General features: G+C 41.0%; 2 protein-coding genes across 6 annotated transcripts in view; one reads left to right on the top strand and one right to left on the bottom strand.

Annotated features, from left to right (window-relative positions):
- PAIP1 (poly(A) binding protein interacting protein 1) overlaps nt 1–15157 on the bottom strand; it is a 45250-nt gene extending 30093 nt beyond the window's left edge. The window contains exons 1-4 of one of the 3 annotated variants that reach the window (XM_077816821.1): nt 14798–15157; nt 12744–12913; nt 8614–8802; nt 3046–3158 (exon numbers count right to left, since the gene is read on the bottom strand). In XM_077816821.1, coding sequence (XP_077672947.1) covers nt 3046–3158; nt 8614–8802; nt 12744–12913; nt 14798–15047 — 722 coding nt within the window. In that variant the 5' untranslated portion in view covers nt 15048–15157. Of the gene's footprint in view, nt 1–3045; nt 3159–8613; nt 8803–12743; nt 12914–13152; nt 13246–14266; nt 14351–14797 lie in introns of those variants that run through there. The other 2 variants (XM_077816823.1, XM_077816822.1) reach the window with 2 other exon arrangements.
- A 2152-nt stretch (nt 15158–17309) lies between these two features.
- LOC144264518 (zinc finger MYM-type protein 1-like) lies at nt 17310–20929 on the top strand. 3 transcript variants are annotated; one of them, XM_077816263.1, is made up of 3 exons: nt 17310–18004; nt 18259–18404; nt 19345–20929. In XM_077816263.1, exons 2-3 carry the CDS (start codon nt 18305–18307, stop codon nt 19803–19805), a joined length of 561 nt encoding a protein of 186 aa, XP_077672389.1. In that variant the 5' UTR covers nt 17310–18004; nt 18259–18304; the 3' UTR covers nt 19806–20929. The 3 variants fall into 3 exon arrangements, with proteins under 3 accessions (XP_077672389.1, XP_077672388.1, XP_077672390.1); XM_077816262.1 differs by having other exon boundaries at nt 17310–18404; XM_077816264.1 differs by having other exon boundaries at nt 17310–18404; nt 19390–20929.
- Nucleotides 20930–22133: the final 1204 nt, after the last annotated feature.

Consider the following 22133-nt stretch of genomic DNA (forward strand, 5'->3'; position numbering starts at 1 on the left):
CTGATTATTCTTGTTAAAAAAATACTGCATAAATTAAATGTGTTACTGAACTCCTTGGGGGAGAATTGTACATTTCCTGTTCTGTTTTACCTGCATTCTGCCATATATTTCATATTATAGTAGTCTCAGACCCAGCACATGTTCGTTTTAAAAATACTTTCACAGCAGATTTGACAAAATGCAAAGAAGGTACCAATGTGAGATTTCTAAAAACAGCTACTGCACTTGACCCAAGGTTTAAGAATCTGAAGTGCTGTCCAAAATCTGAGAAGGATGAGGTTTGGAGCATGCTTTCAGTTGTCTTTAAAAGAGCAACACTCCGATGCAGAAACCACAGAATCCGAACCTCCAAAAAAGAAAAATCAACTTTCTGCTGGAGGCATCTATCTCAGATGATGAAAATGAACATGTGTCTGTCCACTCTGCTTTGGACTTTTATCAAACAGAACCCATCATCAGCATGGAATGGTGGTTGAAGCATGAAGGGACATATGAATCTTTAGCGCATCTCGCACGTAAATATCTTGCAACGCTGGCTACAACAGTGGCATGTGAACACCTGTTCTCACTTTCAGGTGACATTGTAAACAAAAAGCGGGCAGCATTATCTCCTGCAAATTCTAACCAAACTTGTTTGTCTGAGCGATTGGCTGAACAAGAAGTAGGAATGAGTGGACTTGTAAGATTTATTGTTTTGTTTTTGAGTGATGTAACCAAAAAAATAAATTAAAAAATCTACATTTGTAAGTTACGCTTTCACAATAAAGAGACTGCACCCCAGTACTTGTATGAGGTGAACGGAAAAATACTACTTTTAAATAGTTTTTACAGTGCAAGTATTTGTAATAAAAATAACATAAGGTGAGCACTGCACACTTTGTATTGTGTGGTAATTTAAATCAATATATCTGGAAATGTAGAAAAACATCTAAAAATATTTAAATAAATAGTATTCTATTATTGTTTAACAACGCAATTAATCTCTATTAATTTTTTTAATCACTCGACAGCCCTACAAAACATACAACCAGTTTGGGGCTTGTGCCCTGGTTTGTGGCAATCTGCCCTAAGGTTGGCACTCACGTCCATGAGCTTCTTCAGACAGCTTGACACCATCGTTTCAAAAACTGTATTCCACACACAAAGCCATGCAACTTGAGTTCTAACAACAACTGGAAAATGTGGACTAAGAGTGGAAGAATCATGAGATTCCACCCTGAGACAGGAAAGCACAAGAGACCCAACCCCGAAAGGGGACAGAGGTGTAACTAGTCCTGTAATTTTAATAAATATATATTAAATAATGGTTTTCTAAAAGCTATACAAGTTTATTTAACTCACATGGGTGTAACCAAGAGTTTTCCCCAATTTCATTTGTTACAAAATAAAACAGAAACTAACAAACGAACAGAAGAACTAGAAAGGAGGTTGAACAAGTCCTTAATTTGTTTCTAAGAAAATAATTTGCTTTAAATAGCAACTGAACTTTCCATCTCTATCTCAAATCACTTGTGCACTATACTTAGTTTCACAGAGTTGTGGTCAACCTTGCCTTTCCGGCAGGGAAATAAAATACTGCTTAGAATAAAATTATCTGACAACTAGCAAAACAAAAAGTAGAATGTAAGGTATAAGTTTTTAAACAATGAGGGTAATTAACTATTGGGACAATTTACCAAAGGTCACAGTAGACTTTACAAATTAATATTGTCAGTGATAGAAATATAAGTCCTATATTTATTATCTGAGTGTAATATTTAATATTAATAACCTATAATTATGATGCTCACAAATCACTCAGGGAAAGAAGGAAATAAATATTCAACAACATGGTAATGGAACATGCTCCAATGAAGTATTTTATTAATAATGAAATAGAGGAGTGGATCCATTGGAGAGTTCCTCGGAATCCACAGAAGTCAAAAGTTATTTAAAAGAAAGAACATCTATTCAATGTCTAGTATCTTTCCTGGGCGGTCAAAGGGTTAGAAATTCAGACTCCTAAGAAGGGAAAGAATTAGTGCCTCTTATTGCCCAGCAGCAGATTTCTCCCGATTCACTGATATGATGATAGCCTCAATGCTGATTAACATGTGTTTAGCTAGAAATCTACTGATTGCAGTATAAGAAAGATTTAAGAGGAAAAGAACAAATCTTTACAGCTCTGACAATGACCCAAAGGACCCTTAGCAAAAGGAAGAATAATTCTTTTAAAGACTAAATCTTATGAAGAAAAACTGTAAAATTTAAGCATATCTTTCAAGTGCACTAATCTGTCAAGCCTGTTGCCATACAGACTAATAAAAAGTGCTCCCCATAATTTATTAGAGGCCAAAAATACCCCTCTTTCAAAAACAGGATTACCTCAACAGAACTCTTGATTCAAAATAAAGTGCTTTGCCAAAAGAACTCTGAAGAGAGAATCCTATTCTTTTATACTGCATTTAATCTCCCTTAGTCTCATAAGTGTATTTCTCTACAGTTTGAATCAGAAGACATAAAAAACTTGAAAACAAAAAAGTGAAATATCAAAATTCTAAAAATCGTTTTAACACAAACAATTCAGGGAATTTAAGAACTGTTGGTTACAGCAGCAGAGCATATTGACATGCAAGAGAAATTCAGAAGCAATATGATACAGATGCTGCAGAGATATGGCACTCTTGAATTTCAAGGGGAAGGTGCAAGTTACTTCACCGAGGAAGCCCATTTTCCTTTTCAAACAAGAGACTAATTCAGGACACTTTAGAAGTTATGAAAAATTTGAAAAAGATTGTGGGGGATACTATACTGATTTTTGGAGGAACTAGTTTCCAGTCAGCTTTATTAGTAATTTATTAATTCATAAATTCATCAAAAACGAGTATCTTGGTCTCGAATACGTAGCTTTCATTTAAAATGTCAGTCTGAACCTTGCTTTATATTAAATATGTATTTTGACTCCTTTAACTAAGTTTGGGGGGGGGGAAATACAAGAGGAGGAAAACAAGTCATTTTTAAGCATACTAGTTTTTCCTGATCATAAAAATACAGGTAGATACTGACCTCTGAAGTAACAACTGCCGGAAGTTTCCACTTTGTGGATTAATGGTTAGATGATGAGATAGATAATTACACAGCCGTGCTCCCATGTAGGAAAAATTGGGGACAGATGTGGCCTTCCAAAATAAATTCAGAAAAATAAATTATTATTCACAATAAACGAAAATTAGCTCATTAGGAAATAAAGATTATCTTTCAGTAAAAGCACTTGATCAACACCAATGGATTTCTTAAAAGCTGGCTATATCAGAGAGCAGCAGACTAAGCAAAAAGAGAGAACTTCAATAACTTATTTGTAACATGCTTAATTTCAGCAAAGGATTGCTCAGAGTCCAATGGCAATTCAATATCAAACAAGCTTTCCCACACCTTGAAGTTCTGACTTCATAAAAATGCCAACACCCGCCAGCATAAAGGCACTGTAAGAACAGTAAGACAATGGAACAGAGTGCCTAGGGAGGTTGTGAAAGCCCCTTCACTGAAGGTTTTCAAAAGGAGGCTGGACAGCCACGTGTCTTGGATGGATTAGATACAACAAATCCTACATCTTGACTGGGGGTTAGACAAGATGACCCTTGCCGTCCCTTCTAACCCTATGATTCTGTGTCTCCTAATTCCTCCTCCCCTTCACATCCCAATGCCCAGTTTATTTGCCCACTAGTAATTTATTGTTTACCTAAATGTCAATACTTAGATCAAAGTTCAGAAACCTAAGAATGCTGTGAACATAAAAACAGCCAAAACCTCAACTAAAAATGCTTGTGTATCACTCAACAGGCAAAGCACTTAACACGTGAGAAACAGAGTCAAAACCATTATAAACTAGTCAAGGTTGCAAAACCTTTATTTTCTCCCCGTTCTCCTAAAACAGACAGTATTTAATTTTGGGAGGAAGGGAGGTCTATTTTTTGAACATTTATATCACTCCGAATTAAATGAGCAAAATATTTGAAAAGCTGTGTTTTTTAACAGTAGAAACATTTTGATCTGTGAATGAAAATCTATTCTAAAAATTGAAAAAGGAAGGACATCAAGATTTTTGTTATTCCTATTAAGAAGCAATATGAAAATTAAAGAGCCCTCTAGAAGCCTGTGAAGAATGGTAACGGGTAAATAACATTGGTGATTAGAAAGAGGGTCATGGCTAGCAGTTACAATCAACAGTCAGATGCTGAAGAGACGGGATTGGGTACAATTGTGAACTGTTAGGAGGGCTTGGTTTGCTGGAGTCTAAAAACTAAACGGAGGTGTGCTGGGTATTTGATAATGTTGCTCTCTATGAAGGCAGCTAGTTCATTTTAAGTCTTCAGTGATGAATTCACATAGATGGTTGTTTCTCTTTCTGAAAGGCAAAGCTAAATGGAAAAGCTATTGTTCAGTAAAACAAACTGACTGTTTAGTGATTAGCAAACATTTGCTTATGAATTCCTGACTCAACGTGCCTAAAACTGAATGAAGGAAGTGGTACAAAACAAATGACTGGACTGAAATAATTAAAACAAATGTTATCAAGAGTTATTCAGGAATGAATAATGGATTCATGCTCTTCTAGGAAGCCATTTTCTTCTGATTCTTCAAAATCAAACATGTCATTGAAATTTTTTCTATTGAAATGAAATAGCAGAAAATTGATTAGTTTGATGCTGCTGCAAGCAATACATTCTCAATACAGGCATCATAGTCAGAACTTCTAGCAACTCTTCAATTTCAGTTTCTTTCAGAAGAAGCTTGCTTGACTGCAACATCCCAAAAATGGTAAATTCTGTGATTATGCCAGACTTGAACTTGATAGGGAAGATACAAAGTTCCTTTATGCTAATATCACCTTCAATGTAGTACAAAATGAATAAGTTAAAAGACGATTGAAACACTTTTCCCTCGATATACTCCACCAGACAAATTTATACTTGTGACTCCACTGCTAAAGACTGCAAATAAAGAAAGATAGGAAAGAATTAAGAACCCATACTGACAAGGTAAATTGGTTTGTCAAACAGGATAATCGAATAATGGCTATACTCCATAGAAGAAAAATGCATTCCTACTTAATTATTAATTCTACATCTGAAATTAAAACCACACAGCTTTATGTCCAAAATGCAAAAGATACCATTCAAGAAGGATGAGAAAAATACTGACATGGAGATCTTTACCATTTTCTTAATGAAAATAAAATGTATGGGCATTCAGCACACTATTTAAAACCCATTTAGAAAGTAGCACAACTGTGGAAATTACAAAAAACCCAAACCACTAACTGGTGTAATGGTTGGTTGAAAAAGGAGAAATCATGCCTCAACTTCCCTAAGACACTCTAGATCTCTTAGGAAGATTGTGTGTCTATCCAACAGTGATAATATGATTAAATTTGCACTATTCAGGCCATCGAAACAGCACCCATTTGATATAAGAGGGTACTAAAATTACAAACATAATTGAAAGAGGTTTCAGAGGGATTTGAAAGATTACAGGCTGAAGAAAGTGTTGCAGTTTCACTGGAATCTCATCTGATCTAAGTGAAGAACTGGAACCACACAAGAACAAAATTGAAAATTGATTCTATGGAACTTTTTCAATACTTTGCCAACATGACTGATCCAATCAAGGTCAGAAATGGAACCCAAAACAAAACCGCCTCTTCCCATCCTCACACCCAAAATGTAGTTAATGCAATGTAATCCTAAATTTTGTCCTTCTCTGACATTTAAAAATTGAATATTCAGGTTTCAAGCCCAAATTCTATGTTTCCAAAGGACAGTGTGACAACACCATTGCATCAAAATGGTAGAAAGTTGTAGATGTCAAATCATGGAAGACAGAACTGAATTCAGAACTGACAGGTTTTCTGTTGTTTTTTTTTTTAAGAAGATCTGTACTTCTGTCTAGTTAGAACAGCTGCAGTTGAGCAAATGCTCATCACACACCGGAATTTATTTGTCTGAAATTTTTGTAATAGGTCAGATGCTGAAAAAATTAATAAAGTTGGTAAAAGTATAATTTTATCTAGTATGAGATACAAGAATAATTGTGTGCCTAACTAATTTCTAGATTGGGAAATCAAATATTATATTCTTGTGTTTTACATACAGAACTGCAAGCTTTTCAGTGTGGATACTGTAAGTGCCTTATGTTTAAGATGGAGTCATAACGTATACATTATGCACTGTATCACTTTGGGTGGTCTACCTCCACTGGTTCCTCTACCCCATTTGAGGAAATCACAGCAACTCAAAAACACACACTAAAGCAAAACCTGGTTAATTGTTAATTTTAATTTTTTTTTTTTGTCAGACAATTTTACTCTACGTGAAATCTCCTTGTTACTTCCATATTTATACATGGAAAAAAGTTTTACCTATTTCCTCCCTCCCTCCCCCACAATAAATTTGAGTTTCATACACTAGTTCTCTATTCATGGTGCTCCATAGAGAATTAAAATTGGAGAAATAATAGTGATGCTGCCAAATGAAGCACTGATAAAGGAAGGTTGGATGAACTGTTTGCTTAATTGGAATCAGTCTTTTTGGAAAAATATGAGAAATTTTATACAGGCTAGTCTCCCATATGACTGATCAACCATTCATTCAGCTCAATATTCTTCAAATTATCTCACACATCAGATACCAAAACCACTTTATAAACTTACACCGTCCTGAAATATTTTAAGATCGTTCTCAAATTCTATTTTAAATCTGGATACAATTTTTGTTTCAATCAACATTTGTTATTTTTCACTTTCTGTAACAAGTAGCAATTACAAATATTGCATGAAATTAAGCCAAAAGCCCTGAAAGAACAATTGATATTAGCTCATTAGCACAGAAAAATTGTTCTAAACCTCTGAGGATAGGACAAGAAGCAATGGGCTTAAATTGCAGCAAGGGTGGTTTAGGTTGGACATTAGGAAAAACTTCCTAACCAACGGTCAGGGTGGTTAAGCATTAGAATAAGTTACCTAGAGAGGTTGTGGAATCTCCATCATTGGGGATTTTTAAGAGCAAGTTGGACAAACATCTGTCAGGGATGGTCTAGATAATACTTAGTCCTGCCTTGAGTGCAGGGGACTGGACTAGAGGACCTCTCGAGGTCCCTTCCAGTTCTATGATTAGCTTAGCAACACAGCTCTTTCCAATGCCTCCCCAATTAGTACATAGTTCAACTCAAGATCTTCATCCTCATATTCATGGCCATCCATGGAACTGGACCTACCTACCTCAGAGATTAGCTCTTTCTTCAATCATGATCTTCCAAAATAGATACATTCCAATGGAAGCATAGAACCTTCAGCCAGTAGAGAAGCATTTCCCAGTGTCAGGCACACAAAGGGATATGGGCAGATCCCTCAATTGTTTTCCAGTCTCAGCTTTTGTTTTTTAAAAAGTAAATCTCTAACTGTTATTAAGAGGAAAACCTTCAAAAATTGACTCAGTTTTAACTGATGAAGCAACGTCTGTCTGAGTTCACAGAGAATATGCAACAATAGCTCTGGGAAGTGTTAACTTGCTCATTGATTGTGATGAAAGGAGGATTCAAAGGAACCTGATGTCATCTTTCATTAATCTCTATTATATGAACTCCAACATATGCCCCTGGCAGCCCTCAAACGCCAAGAAACTAAAAGTGAGCCTCAGAAGGAGGACTACAAGTATCTTTTTCAGTCCCACATATCAGTGAATCTCAAACTAAAGATATATGTACATGGGGGGGGGAGGGGGAGGAAGGAAGGGAAGACCCGCAGCAATGAGTCTCAGATCCCGGGTCATTGAGCTTGCACTATGAGACTAAAAACAACAGTGAAGACATTTGGGCTCAGGCCAGAACCTGGAGACCCACCCCTTTTGCAGGTTTCAGAACCCGGACTCCAGCCCCAGCCTGTACACTGCTATTTTTAGCCCTGTAGCAGGAACCCTGCAAGCCTGAGTCCATTGACCCAGGCTCTGAGACTCTCTGTTGTGCTTTTTTTTAATTTATTTTTTTTTTGCAGTGTAGAAAAAGTCTATGCCTAAGTTGCAAGACATTATCAGAGAGCAACAGAGAAATGAATACAGCTGGAAATGGCGGTGCAAAACAAACAAGTGATATTTATCCTCCCACTTGCAGCTATGAAAGAGTAACCCACTTCCAGTCACTATTTTCAATTTACAGGGAAAAAGCTTTGCCAGAAACATCAATCTCACGTATGAATGGAAATATACTATAAAAATATTACATGTACACAGAAATGCTAGTTGATATACGGTGACATGCAGCAATCCTAGAAATCCATTTGCTACAGATTAAACAAACAGAATTTGCGTTTTAAAGAGACTCTTTAGTTGTTGCATTTAAAAAAATAAAAACATACACAGCAGAACCCGGTACCACCAGCGCGTGCACAAGAATATGGGAAATTGATACTGTCAGCCCTGGGCAGTGGTGCTCCCGCTGTCCGATTTCATTTTAATTTTGGAGAAACACTGATTATGTTTTTTTATCTGAGAAAACTAGGATTCCTGGTGATATGTATTTTACACATCTTAATAAATTCATGCTCTGTAGCAAAACCCTACAACAGAACAATACACAGGCTACCTGTCGATAGATGAGTTCAACAAGCTCTTGTAATGCTTCATCTGTAGTGACCCAACCATTCAGTGTCTCTGCAAAATGCTCTATTTCAGTTTCAAAACAGCCTGGTTGCTCAGTGAGGTGATTTAAGAAATCCTGTACGTATTCTGTCAGAGTTGGATAGCCATCACCTCCATCTTCAAAAGAGGAATCCTAGAGCAATGAAGTAATACACCTATGGTTAGAGGCTACTTAAAAAGCAATCTAAAATAATACGTGCCAGTATCCTCTCTAACAGTGGCCAGCACCAGATATTTCCAAGGAAAGCGTAAGAACCCTGCCGTGAGCACCTGTGGGATGATTCTCCTCGCACATTAAATCTCATCCTAATCTCTAATAGTTAGACATTGGTTTAAACCAGGAAGCATGAAGGTTAATATCCCCTCCAAAAATTGTTAGCATTAAGTATTATAAGGCTGAATATTCTTATTATCCATATAAATTTCCAAGCCTTTTCTGAATCTTGCTAAGCTCTTGGCCTCAATGACTTCCTATAGCAATGAGTCCCACAAACAACATTTTTTAACAGTCTCCCAAAATCATTTTATGTTTTCCCCTTAACTTGTTTTAAAATTAAATAGAAATATTTATCTGGTTCAATTTTACAGGACTATACATTATCTAAATTAAGTTGACAAATAGTTGATAAGTTATAGACCCTACTGAAGGGACCAAACTGAATCAAGAGTACTTTGGGGAACTGTGACTTTGTAAAGACTCCTTCATAACATATAAGATGACAAATCCCTTCTATAGTGAGTTAACAAAAAATTATTGAAACACAATTGTCAATTTTAAATAATATCTGAGCAACACTAAACTTGACAATGATTTTACACAAATTATTATTATATGTAATGCTTAATTAACAAATCCTTACACTGCTTGCTAGGTATTGTATTTCTACATTAAGAAGTATCGCAGTCTTTAATAATCCAGTAAACTATCATGTGATTATGTGAAAAAAAATTAAGTATTCTAAAATAAAGTAAAATTCTTCTTTCCCATAACTGCTGAGTTACTGCATAGCAACCACCATTCACATTAGGCAGGTACAGAAGAACAGGTGTAGATTCAAGCAGCATCCTTGAAATCTGCTTCCACAGTCAGAGGGGAGTGCAGACACGCAACAAGTAAAAGCAACAGCTGACAATCAGAAGCAGCAGCAGCTGGATGTACTGGACACCCTCATTTGGCAGAAAGATGAAGGACTTGGAGATGGGAGGAAGGTAACAATTCATCTTGGAGAAGTAGGAGGATAAAACTGAATTCATTTTTTGAGGGTGGCCTCAAGCTTCAGTTAGCTTAGACGTGTCCCTGCATTAATACGCCCCCTCTGTATTTTAAAGGATAACTTCTGTACCACATCCATCATATACAGCTCTAGTGTACTATAGTTTTGAGGGAATTATGTCTGAGGACACTGGGTACCAAATGGGAGGGAAAAATGCATTATACGTATTACTACTACCAATATAGGACCAGCATGGTGGCACCTGATACACAAAAGGACCAACTGTTTGTTTTAGAGAGAGATAGAGAAACAGATGAAAAGCTGTGTGTCAAATCCTTGGCTGCAAGTCTGTCCCACCCTTAGTAAGCGGGGGGTTGGAAGAGAGAGAGATAAGGGTTGGGAGGGGAGAGAAAAATGCTTTTGTTCCCTCAGATATAGTGAACACTGTCCCCCACATATTTCATAGAATCATAGGGTTGGAAGGGACCTCAGGAGATCATCTAATACAACCCCCTGCTCAAAGCAGGATCAATCCCCAATTTTTGCCCCAGATCCCTAAATGGCCCCCTCAAGGATTGAACTCAAAACCCTGGGTTTCGCAGGCCAATGCTCAAACCACTGAACTATATTTCTTTGCTTCCCCGCAGAAAAATGACTTTCTGATGGGGAAGCAAAGGGAAGATGCAAGAGTGGTCATATGCCCTACCCCAGCAGTGTGGGTTCCTGCTTTTGGGTTCCCGGAGTAGGCAGTGGAGAGATAAATCACCACTGGGGGCGGGGAGCGGGGCTGAGGACGCCCTGGCTGGTGGCTCCTAGCCTGTGTGGATAGAGCTGGGTTGGGGAAGGACAGAACTTGCTCTTCCCCTGCAAAGAGCAGCTGGGGCTGGGTCAGACCCGCCCCCAGAAACCTCCCCCCGGCTGCAGGAAGCTCTGAACACTCACAAACTTGTTCATCTGGACTCCCCATACAGAAACACCCCACCCACCAAGCTCCTCAAAACCTCCCAACTCCACCGAGCCTCACACCCTCCTGCACCCAGAGCCCCCCTGCACCCAGAAAAAGGCTGTTTCTGATTGTCCCTCTGTAAAACCCATGACCTTTTTTTTAAAAAAAAGAGGAATATAATACAGAAGTACTAACAAAAAGAACACAGTCCAAAAATTAACTCTGGAACTTAGCACACTGAAATAAGCTGCTGATGGCAAATCTCTTACATTCACATAGCATCTTATCCTGAAGGACTCCAAATGGCTTTATAAATTTAAATATAAGCGATACAAGAATCACTTCAGTTATCTCTGAACTACAGCAGCTATTTAACAGTGCACAGCAACACTATGCTGCAGATAAGACTATGAAGCTAATACTGTAAATGAAAGCACTGGGAGACTTTTAGGCACAAAGTAATTATGCAATTTGAATTTGATCTGAATAAGAGTTCAACTGCTTACTTTTGCAAAAAAGTATAAGGGAATCTTTAATGAACTGAAATCAACAATCCTTTGGCTGTAAGTGTCATCTGATCAAATCATTAAACATCTTAAAATTAATTCTCATATGAGAAACACTCACATATATTAAACAGGAGATACACAGTTTTCTATCCTACACCAATTATGCAGTCTGCTTTGAAGTACTGCACCTTTTGATTTACGTATTTCAAATTAATATATCTTTAGAAAGCAAAGTATTCTTGCTTCCATTTATACTTCTGTCCTGGTCCTTATGTCATGCAAAATGGGTACCAGCATTTTAAACAGGAGCATCATATCAAAAAAACATTAACATTAATCAATATGTAGGACATGACAAATTGGAACAAAGAAGGCAACATTTATGTGCCTTCACCATGCTCTGGAGGGACCACTTTTTTCAGGGAAGGTTTAGCTCAATCTCCATCCCTACTCCTTTGTCTTCAGAAACTGACAAACGATACTACTTGCTACCCCTTGTATTCAGCTTACTGGTTATTAGGCAATGGAACGTCTGACAGCAATAGTTGCTCCAAATACAAGCTTCCGATTTAGAGGTGACGGACCCTATACCCATTACAATCAGTTCTCTTTCCCCATATTTTAATATAGCTCGTGTTAAAATTGGAATATGATTAGAAATTGGAAGCTACCAATCACAGATGTCACATAAATTTAGTTTCATCCATGTACAAAAAGTTTTTACCCTGTTAGCCAGTTAAACACATCAGCATTTATATGTTACAAGTGATGTTAAAGGATCATATTTAAAATCCAGTTTTTATTTCTCCACCTATGTTTCTCAAAACATAGTTTCTCAGTATAATATAAAAATAGTTGTCCCACCATTTACAAAATAAAAGCATTGAAGTTTGAGGGTTGGTTGTTCAGACAATGCCATTGGAATGCTAAATGATCTGAGTGATTATCATGGAATAAATGGAAAGAAAGACTCCAAGAATTCTCACATGCCTCCCCAGGACTGGAATTATTACAGAGGTAACACTCAAGACAATAGCGTAGATGGTCAGAGAGGTTCACCTTGCATTATACTTATAAGCTGGTCATGAAGAAGCATTGCAGTCTCAGGAAGAGACTGCCTGCTGGGATATTGGTCAAATCAATTTGTAGTGTAATCAAGAAGGAATGCAGTTATCTGGGACAGAAAATCAACCCACAACAAAGACTTTCGTGTATTCTGTAATATTCATTCAGATCACTTAACATTCCAATTTATTGCCGCAGGAAGTGGACCTCCGGCATGGCTGAAGTTGGTGGGGGTAATCTAGTGCTTTCAAACCTGTAACATCTCACACCAAAAAATTATGAGAAAAAATAAACAGTTTGAACCCAGTTAGATACCAAAGACAGAATATTAAACACTTACTGTAAAACTAGGATTATATCCCGACGGATAAAACTCAGGTGCATTCACTGACAATTTTGACGTTGCCACTGGTGCCACAACCAACTGAGGTTTAGCCATTGCTGATCCACAATCATGAGCTGCAATTTTATCTTGTGATACAGGGGGGACTTTTGTCTGTGGCATATGTTCTGTAAAGATTTTAAAAGCCATCATTATACGTTAACACCTCAATCCTAGAATTTATCAAAGTTCTGTAATTTCACACAAGGAAAAACCATACAATGGAATTCATATTCTTGGGGGATGGAAGAGAAAACAAGATGACTTCAGGAGTTACACATAAAGTAACCTGCAGAGAACTTTTTAAAATTTGTATTGTGCTCTTAAGGCCTAAAAGGTTTTTAGTTTTAAGAGATTTTTTGTTTACCTGGTATTTCTAAGAAATGTCAAGTCTGGTCTTCACTGGTTTTGCTAGAAAACTTGTAAGGATCTCAGATTTTTGTGATTTCTTGTACCTTAACTAAAACAGGAGAAGGCTCTGAATCTTTAGCAAACATTATTTTCTCCCAAATGTTTTAACAAGACACTTCTATACAATTTGACTAAAAATCTCTTCTCTTTTCAATTGCTCAATTTTCAGTTTCTTATGATGTCATAATGTAGGCTTTGATAAAAACACTTATGCACCGGCTTTAAGTTTACTACCATACGTAGGCTTATTTACTGCAATAGGCCTAGTCATGGTAGTAAAGCATATACATAAGTGTTTGCAGGATCCAAGCCTTAAATAGTTCTCTAATCACCACAAAAATTTCCAGAGTAGACAGGATCTGAATTTCTAACCATAAAAACAAAAACAAAACAACACAAAAAAACACTTTGTTTTTAACAAAACACATTTTAGGCCTTTTTTATACTTTGGAAAGAAGCGAAAACCTCTTTTCTTTTTTTGCAGGTCCCCTTTAAGACAATTATACAAAAAATCTGAAACTACAAAAATCATCATTTCTAAATTACAGATGTCTGAAGAAACATTTGGCTAATCTTTTGGATTTCTCAACTTTTTTTAAAGTAATTCTTCTAAGACTGGTTTCAGAGTAACAGCTGTGTTAGTCTGTATTCGCAAAAAGAAAAAAAAAAAAGTGAAGTGAGCTGTAGCTCACGAAAGCTTATGCTCAAATAAATTGGTTAGTCTCTAAGGTGCTACAAGTACTCCTTTTCTTCTAAGACTGTCATTTATTGACAAATACTATGAAAATTGCTGAATTTATATTTTAACAGACACCCCCCTCCCATTCACCCTGTTGTAAGTCATTGCCTGAACAGATCAAGCGATATTTCTTGTTTTAAAAAGTTATCTGCGTTTTCACATGTATTTTTATATCTTTGTTATCTTTAGCTAGCTGAGCTATGGAAGTAAAAAATTTGATACCTAGTATTGCTTCTTGGTTATCTGCTTCAGTAAACTATTTTTACAGAAAAAAATTTGCTTTAGAAGAGAGCTGAGGAGGGAACCATTTATGAAAGGTTGAGCTACAGACCTCACAATCTGCTGCCAAATAAAAGAGACGTGTGGATGGATAGAAAACACAGACGAGGATGGTCAGGGGAAGCCTGTGGCGATAATATAATGCAACATCACATCTAACAACCTGGGTACAGGCGCCAGCGAGATGGTTACAGCGCCCTGGGGGGACCTGGCTCGGTTCTGTTGGGGGTGGGGGGCACTCGGCTGTATCATGGGCTGTTAGGTCGCCGCTCGGTCAGGGCCCCTGGGCGAGGGGCGCAGGGCAGCTCGCCACTGGGACGAGACGTGGGTCTCGGGGCCTCTGCTATGGTGCCCCTAGAAGAGCAGGGCGCGCGGCGGGCAGGACGGCGTCCCAGCAAGCAGGAGAAAGAGCGGGCTCCGGTGACCGGTACGGGAGCGGGTTCCCTGCGGCTCCAGTGCCCACTAGCTGGGGTTTCCCCGGGGCTGCGGCGCCCCAGAGCTGGGGGAGCGGAGTCCCGGTGCCCGGTAACTGAGGAGGAGGAAGGGTTTCCCCGGGGCTCCGTTGCCCGGTGGCGGGCAGTACCTGCGTTTCCGGTGCCCGGCGGCGCTGTCTTAGGCGGCCGAAGCGGCTCCTGCTGCTGCAGGAAGCCCGGCTTGTGCTGCGTTTCGGCGGCCCCCGAGCTGTGGAAGCCGCTGCCTGCGAGACGGGCCCCGCTGCTCCCGCTCTCCGCGGCGCCGGATCCGCTCAGCAGGGCGCCGCCACCTCGGCCCCGGCCCCGGCCCTGGCCCTGGCCTCGGCCGGCACCAGGAGCCCGGTCGAAGCAATCCGACATGCTCGAGCCGGGTCGCTCAAGCGCTGAGGGGAGGGAGCGAGGGGCCGGGCCCGAGGCAGCTCCCGCGGGCCGCTTCCCTCCCTCACGGCGGCTTCGGCAGCCCTGAGCCCTTCACTTTCAGTTTCATCCCACACTCGGCGGCGGCTCACAGCGCCCCCGAGCGGCCGGGAGGCCTCCCACCGCTCCGTCACCATAGTAACCCGGACCCCGCCGAGGGCCGGGGTGCGCGGCTAGGGCGGGCGGGGCAGGGGGAAGCGAGCCCCGACCCGACCCTAGCCCCGACCCGGTGTCCCTAGGAGGAGCGTCTAACGGGCATTAAATAGCTCAGAATTCTCCCCACCTCACGGCACGGGGAATGGGTTGGGGCAGGGTGGTGGCGTGGGAGTGGGGTCCCAACTCTCCTGGGGAGCAGGGGGCAGCTTCAAGGAAGGGCCAGCTCTGTGCCAGCTGAACCCATTCATAAGAACAGGGCTGGATTTAGGGGCATGCCATGCACGCGACCGCCTGTGGTGCAGAGCTTGGGGGTGCCGGGCTTCGGGTGCTGTTTTTGATGTTAGTGACAAAAGGGAAAATAGACTGAGGTAAAATGTTTCAGATCATAGGCGCCAACTTCTGCTGGCGCCGGTGTGTGCTAGACCCCCCCTCCCCCGTTGGGCCCTGCTCGGACTCCAGCCCTGCCCCACCCCCATTCCAACCCCTTCCCCAAAGTCCTCCACCCCCAACCCCGCCCCTATTAGACTCCTTCCCCAAATCCCAGCCCTGCCCCTTCCCCTCCTCCTCCCCTGGGGGCTGTGTTCCCGTTCCTTCCCCCCTCCCTCCCAGAGCTTGTTATGCCCTGAAAATTTCACTGTGGCAAGTGCTGGGAGGAAGGTGAAGGAGCGGGGACGCAGTGCGCTCAGGGGAGGGGGCGGAGGTGAGCTGGTGGGGTAGGGAGTGGAGCTTAGCTGCCTTTATGTGCAGCGCACCCACTAATTTTTCCCCATGGTGCCCCAGCCCTGGAGCACCCACGTGGGCGCCTATGTTCCAGATATTCTGTGTGTGGATTCATTTTCACTACCCTAGACTATTCGGGGCCTTTGTCGAATGTCATGCAACCTTCCAGGCTTTCTGAGAATTACATTTTCCTTGGTGTTGTCAGCCATCCCCCTCGTGACCAGTCAGTGAGAGAGAAGAATGAAGTGATGTGAGAGCCTAGCTATGATATCGTGAACCTTATTTTATTGAGTAATTGTACTGGTGTTTTAAGACTTGAAGAGTGGAAGTAGTGACTAATATAGGACATCTTTAATGAGATGCCAGAGGTATCTATTGAACCCTATCTATGCAACAATATAAAAGAAATACTGTTACTTCTTTTGCCATGCTTAACATATGTTTGATGACTTTGTAAGATTGCAGAACATAGACATTTGCTCTCCCTAAGGGTAAGTAAACTTATAGCGCCCTGGGGAGAACGGGCAGGTGCCTGCTGTGGCCTATAATTACTGCAGTTGTGCATGTCCACACTACCTTCTTTGTGTTGGTGGTGCACTTCCCCCCAGGAGCACTTCCACCAACCTAAGGGGCAGTGTGAGAAGCGGAGAGCCAAAGATCTCTCAGCTCCACTAGCAACTCCCTGCTGGAAGGCTGGCTACTGTGCCCCGTCCCCCTCAGCTCCCTGCTGGGAATAGGGGAAGCCACCTGGAGCTTCTCACCTCCCAGTTCTCCGCTGGGAGTGGGATCTAAGCTTCTTGCCCTGGCTCCCAGCTGGGAGCAGGGTCCATTCTTCCAACTCTCATGAGGAGCAGGGGGTAGCTGGGCTCTATCTGCCCAGCTTTTGTTGGCTAACAGCCAACGTAAGTAACTGTCTATGTAGACACCGCATCGCCCTAACTACACCAACATAAGCCGTACACCTCTTGGGGAGGTAGAATTATTATGTCGGTGTAGTAGGGCACTTACGTCAGCGGGACAAGGCTGTAGTGTAGACACTGACATAATTAAGTGAACATACGCTGCCTTATGTGATTTAACTGTGTGGTGTAAACCAGGCCTACTAGTTTCTGTTTTCCCTTGTAGAAAATAAAAGATGTCTCCAAAGAAGCCTTTAGGAGTTCAGTACAGGAAGTGAAAAGCTCAAGTAAAATCTAGTTTACAGCAAAGGGTAAATTTGATGGGAAAAGATCTGAAACAGAACAACCATGGGTGCCTGGTGAACCCCCTGCCTTTGGGGAGGCTAACCCAACGGCCCCACCCCTTCCACCCAAGGTCCCGCCTGCCAGAGCGCTGAGCCTCCCCACCATGGCCAGAGGAGCCCCAAGCCCCCTTGATCTGTATCTGATCACCAGTAGCAATCCCCCTCCATTCCCCACCCCTCCACCCCCAGATCTGCCAACCAAAGGAAGAGCACTAGGCAATTAATGGGGTGCAAACAATAAGATTTATTAAAATAACTGAGTACAGTAAAAGCTGTTTTATCTGGCACTTTATCAACTGGAAAGCTCTATTAACTGGCATTTCTGATATCTCCCAATACAAATCTTCAGTCTAATAACCAGGACTAGTATACTGCTCAGGAGGTTATGCTATTGTACATTCTGCACTCTACTTTTATGCAAAAGAGGTAGAAGACAAGTAAGCAAGCTATCAGGGATTTATTCAAAAAAGCAGCTTCCAGGGTGAGTCATAGGGTCATTACAGATTCAGCCCAATCTCCTAAACCTTCTACAATAATAAGAATTGATGTTGAGAATGATGACCCTGAGGCACTAGAAGATCCTGAAGTGCCTTCTGAATCATGAAAGATTAAACTATGTTCAGTATAGTTTGTGTATTTTTAATAATCTGGGTGTATGCCATGCGCTGCCCATAGTGATATGTAGTGTCATAAGAACTTACTGTATTGAAAACTTTACCTGTGTACAACTAAGTGCTTCAGAAAACCAACCACTCTCCAGTGCAGTACTACTACTGGATTGGTGAGTACCTGTATACCATTTTATACTTTATTCTTTTTATTGTATTCTAATTCTTTAGAAATTGATATTCTATTGGTAAGTATAACTCTTAGTTAACTGGAATTTTTGACTAACCGGCACCCCCTGTTCCTCCAACATGTTGGATTACAAAGCTTTTACTGTAGTTAACACACAAATTTGACATGAAGCCAGGACCCCTACACTAGAAATGGGTTAACAAGATAAACAGGTAAAACTGTACATCACTATTTCAGAGGGATACCAAGAGGGGAACAAGGATGGCACAACAGGATCAGGACCATGACTGGAACAGGAATGGAAGAGGACCACAACCAGGAACACCACAGACTGGACGATGAGGATCAGGAACAACGACACCAGATCAGGAACTCTCAAACAGGTATGTTGATCTTCTTTCTTGATGTTATTCTGCAGACACTGGGCTGTCTCTGGGATGCCCTGTGAAGCATGCCGGCCTTTTATGCTCTCCTGTTACTAGGCAGGCTATTTCCCACTCTTACTAAAAAAGGGTGGCAACTGACGAACAAGAAGGGTGTCAAACATGAAGGGCAAACAAAATGGCAAAAGCCAAAAACAAACCTTATAATCCCCTCCTTGTCGACTGTGATAACTTAGTTATTACAGTGGACACCACTTAGTTTCCTGTTAGACCATTGGCATGACAGTTTACCTGAGCATCCGTAGGTATGGCTGCTCACAGTTCCCAGTGGCCACGGGTTGCCATTCCCAGCCAATGGGAGCTCCGGGAAATGGTACGGGCCAGGCCACCACTTCCTGCAGCTCCCATTGGATGGGAACAGCGAACCACGACCACTGGGAGCTGCGAGCAGCCCTATCTGCGGACGCTCAGGTAAACAAAGCATTTCGCGGCCTGCCAGGGGCTTACCCTGAACAAGCTGCGAACAAAGTTTGGGAACCCCGGTCTACTCCAAATGGATGGAGGCAGAGTCCAGGCTCAAGCTGACTAAATGCATAGATGCAGAAAACTAGCACATTATTAATGTAGAGAACCAACACTGGAGGAACGTGCTTGATGTCTGATCTCAATTACACTCTTGCAAAGAATAACATGGCTTTCCAGGGCTTGTCAGATAAGTTATTCACAGAACATAATGGTAATTTCCTTGGTTTGGTAGAGCTCCTTGGAAATACGATGTTATGCATGAGCACACACATTGAGTAGTTCATAAAGAAGCTATGAACCATTACTGCAGCAAAACAATTCAAAACAAATTGATTGGTCCCTATGGGAAGGAGGAAGGTGCTTGATAACATATTGATGCGGCTCAGCAAAGCTAATAACTATGCTGTAATAACAGACTGCACTCCCGATATTGGTCACAATGAAAAGATGTCATTTACAGTACGATTTGTTGACGACGAGGATGGCTGTATCCAAGTAAAGGAAAACTTTATCGGTTTCCGGTCTATGGACGACTCTACTGGAAAAGGCCTAACACAACTGTTTCTGAACGTTTTGAATGAGAACAAAATAAAGCTTCAGGACTGCTGCAGCCAAGGCTATGACAATGGTGCAAACATGAAGGGAAGAAAAAGTGGCTTCCAGGCAACAATCCTTGCACTGAATCCAAGAGCTTTCTTCATGCCTTGTGGCTGCCATTCCCTCAGCCTGGTTGTGTCAGATGCAGAGTCATCTTCTTTAGATTCAGTCTCTCTTTGGAATACTGCAAAGGATAAATGTCCTGTTTTCAGCATCAACTATCATGTGGAAGATTCTCACGGACAATGTTACAAATCTGACTGTGAAGCCACTAAATGACACTTGCTGGGTGAGCTGCATTGACAGCATAAGCCCAATGAGGTACCAAGTGACTGAGGTTTACAATGCCCTGATGAACCTGGCACTAAAGCTGAAGCTGGAATCCGACATGAGGCATAAAGCCTGGCAAACCAGATCATTGACTTCAAATTTCTGGTCTCAGTTGTGGTTTGGCACGATATCCTGTTACAAGTAAACATTGCAAGCAAGGCATTACAAACTCAGTCGATGGACATTGTGACTACTACTACTTTGATGAGAAGCTGCCTTGATTTTGTAGTGGCCTACAGAGACAGATTTGAAGATGCCATCACTGCTGCCAAAGAAATGGTGGAAAACTTAGGAGTTGAGCCTGTCTCCAAGGATACTCGTATTCCTTGGAAGAAGAGACAGTTTGGTTATGAGGGCAGAGCTAAGGTGATGGGAAGCTTGGAAAAAAAATTCGAGAGGGAGGTTTTTTGCTTGCTCATTGACGCTGCTTGAGTGTCCATCCAATCCAAGAAAAGTTCAGAGAAATGAAGCACCACGAAAACAGCTGGGTTATTTTTAATGAGCTTAGTAGGATGCCGGTGAATAAGAAAACATTCTTGATCTATTGTACAGACCTTCACCAGATGCTGACACCTGGGGGATGTTCAGAAATTGATGATGAAAAAGACCTTTATATCGAATTGGACAACATCCATCATGTTTTGCAACATGGGAAGCACTCTTCACTCCAAGTTCTCCAATTCATTCATGATGCAGAGCTGAAGGACACTTTTTCTAATGTGTGGATAGCTTTAAAGATTCTGCTCATGCAAAACATATCTTGGTTTGATGATGGCTGATAAGAGACTGACATCACTTGAAAATGCCATTGGCCAGTCTTTGGATCTCTGACACCGTGCTTCAGTTCATGAGGGCAAAGGTGAGAAAAGCAACTATTTGAACTAAACAACTAGGGTTAACATTCTAAGGCTGTCACCTATGCTAACACTATGTAATGCTGATCCACCCAATATTGGTGCACAGTTTAATTTCTAGATGTTAGTACACTTCAGTTATTTTTAAAATTAAAAAGTTTCTATAAGCTTAGAGAAAATGATTTATTTGCTTATGTATGGCATGAATAAATAGAAATTTACAGCTACCAACATGCAAATTTATTGTCTTATATGACAAGGATAAATTATGCACACAAATTGTGCATCAGTCATTGAAAATTTTAACTAATGAAGTGGAAGGGAGAGGTGGGCATCAAAGACGCTCCCCGCCTGGGGTACCATTTGGTCTAGGGTCATCCCTGCATAAAATGGGCTCTGCTTCCCTGGATGAAATAAACTTTGCCTGGCTAGTGCAGTGTGACTCACCCCACATGTTCAAAAATCATCAGCCAGGCTCCCAGACACATTTGAGATTTAAAAAACTCATCAAGAATGTGGACTTATTTTACTTGTCACCCAGCTTTGGAGGCATTCGGGTGTGTATCAGTCACATTTTCAAGCTTTTCTCTGCAACTCTGAGGGCCAGAAACATAGTTCTTTTTTTAATGGACTCAGAGTCTCATATCATCATGTGCCCCCAGGAACAAATGCTGCAAGAGTTGGCAGCACTGTAGCTGCACATCCCAGGAAGCTCCTAGCTGTAGATGCCTCACTCCAAAGGTGTGGCTCTGTGTCATCCTCTAGTAGCTGCACTACATAAGACGTTTATAACTGCTGCTAAGGCTTCATCTGCATGGAAAAGTTTTTTCAATATTATCTAAGGTGTGAATTTAACCAGTATAGTTATATTGGTATAACCAACCCATGGTGAAACTATTACTTTAGTATTAGGCCTGGCCTACAAACAGATTTTCATAGACTCACAAAAGCATAGAAATGTAGGGCTGGAAGGCACCTTTAGAGGTCATTTCATCCAGCCTCTTGCACTGAGGCAGCACCAAGTAATCCTAGATCATTCTTGACAGGTGTTTATCCAACCTGTTCTTAAACTCTTATGACAAGGATTCCACAACCTCCCTTGAAAGCCTGTTCCAGTACTTACCTATCCATATAGTTAGAAAGTTTTTCCTAATTTCTGACCTAAATCTCCCTTGCTTCAGTGGATATAAAGAACAAGTAATCACAGTCCTCTTTATAAAAGTCCTCTTAATGTATCTGAAGACTGTTGTCAGATGCCTCCTCCCCCTCCAGTCTTTATTTCTCAAAATTAAACATGCCCAGTTTTTTTAAAACTTTTCCTCATGGGTCAGGTTTACTAAACCTTTTATCATTTTGATTGCTCTCCTCTGGACTCTCTTCAATTTGTCCACATCCATATTAAAGTGTGGTGCCCAGAACTGGA

This window comes from Eretmochelys imbricata, chromosome 5 (genome assembly GCF_965152235.1).
Source record: "Eretmochelys imbricata isolate rEreImb1 chromosome 5, rEreImb1.hap1, whole genome shotgun sequence".
In the NCBI taxonomy this organism is placed as follows: domain Eukaryota; kingdom Metazoa; phylum Chordata; order Testudines; family Cheloniidae; genus Eretmochelys; species Eretmochelys imbricata.

Coding starts and splice junctions, on each gene's coding strand:
- LOC144264518 (XM_077816262.1), top strand. CDS start 18,305: ATGACTGGAACAGGAATGGAAGAGGACCACAACCAGGAACACCACAGA. Junction 18,405..19,344: donor GATCAGGAACTCTCAAACAG/GTATGTTGATCT, acceptor CTGTAATAACAG/ACTGCACTCCCGATATTGGT.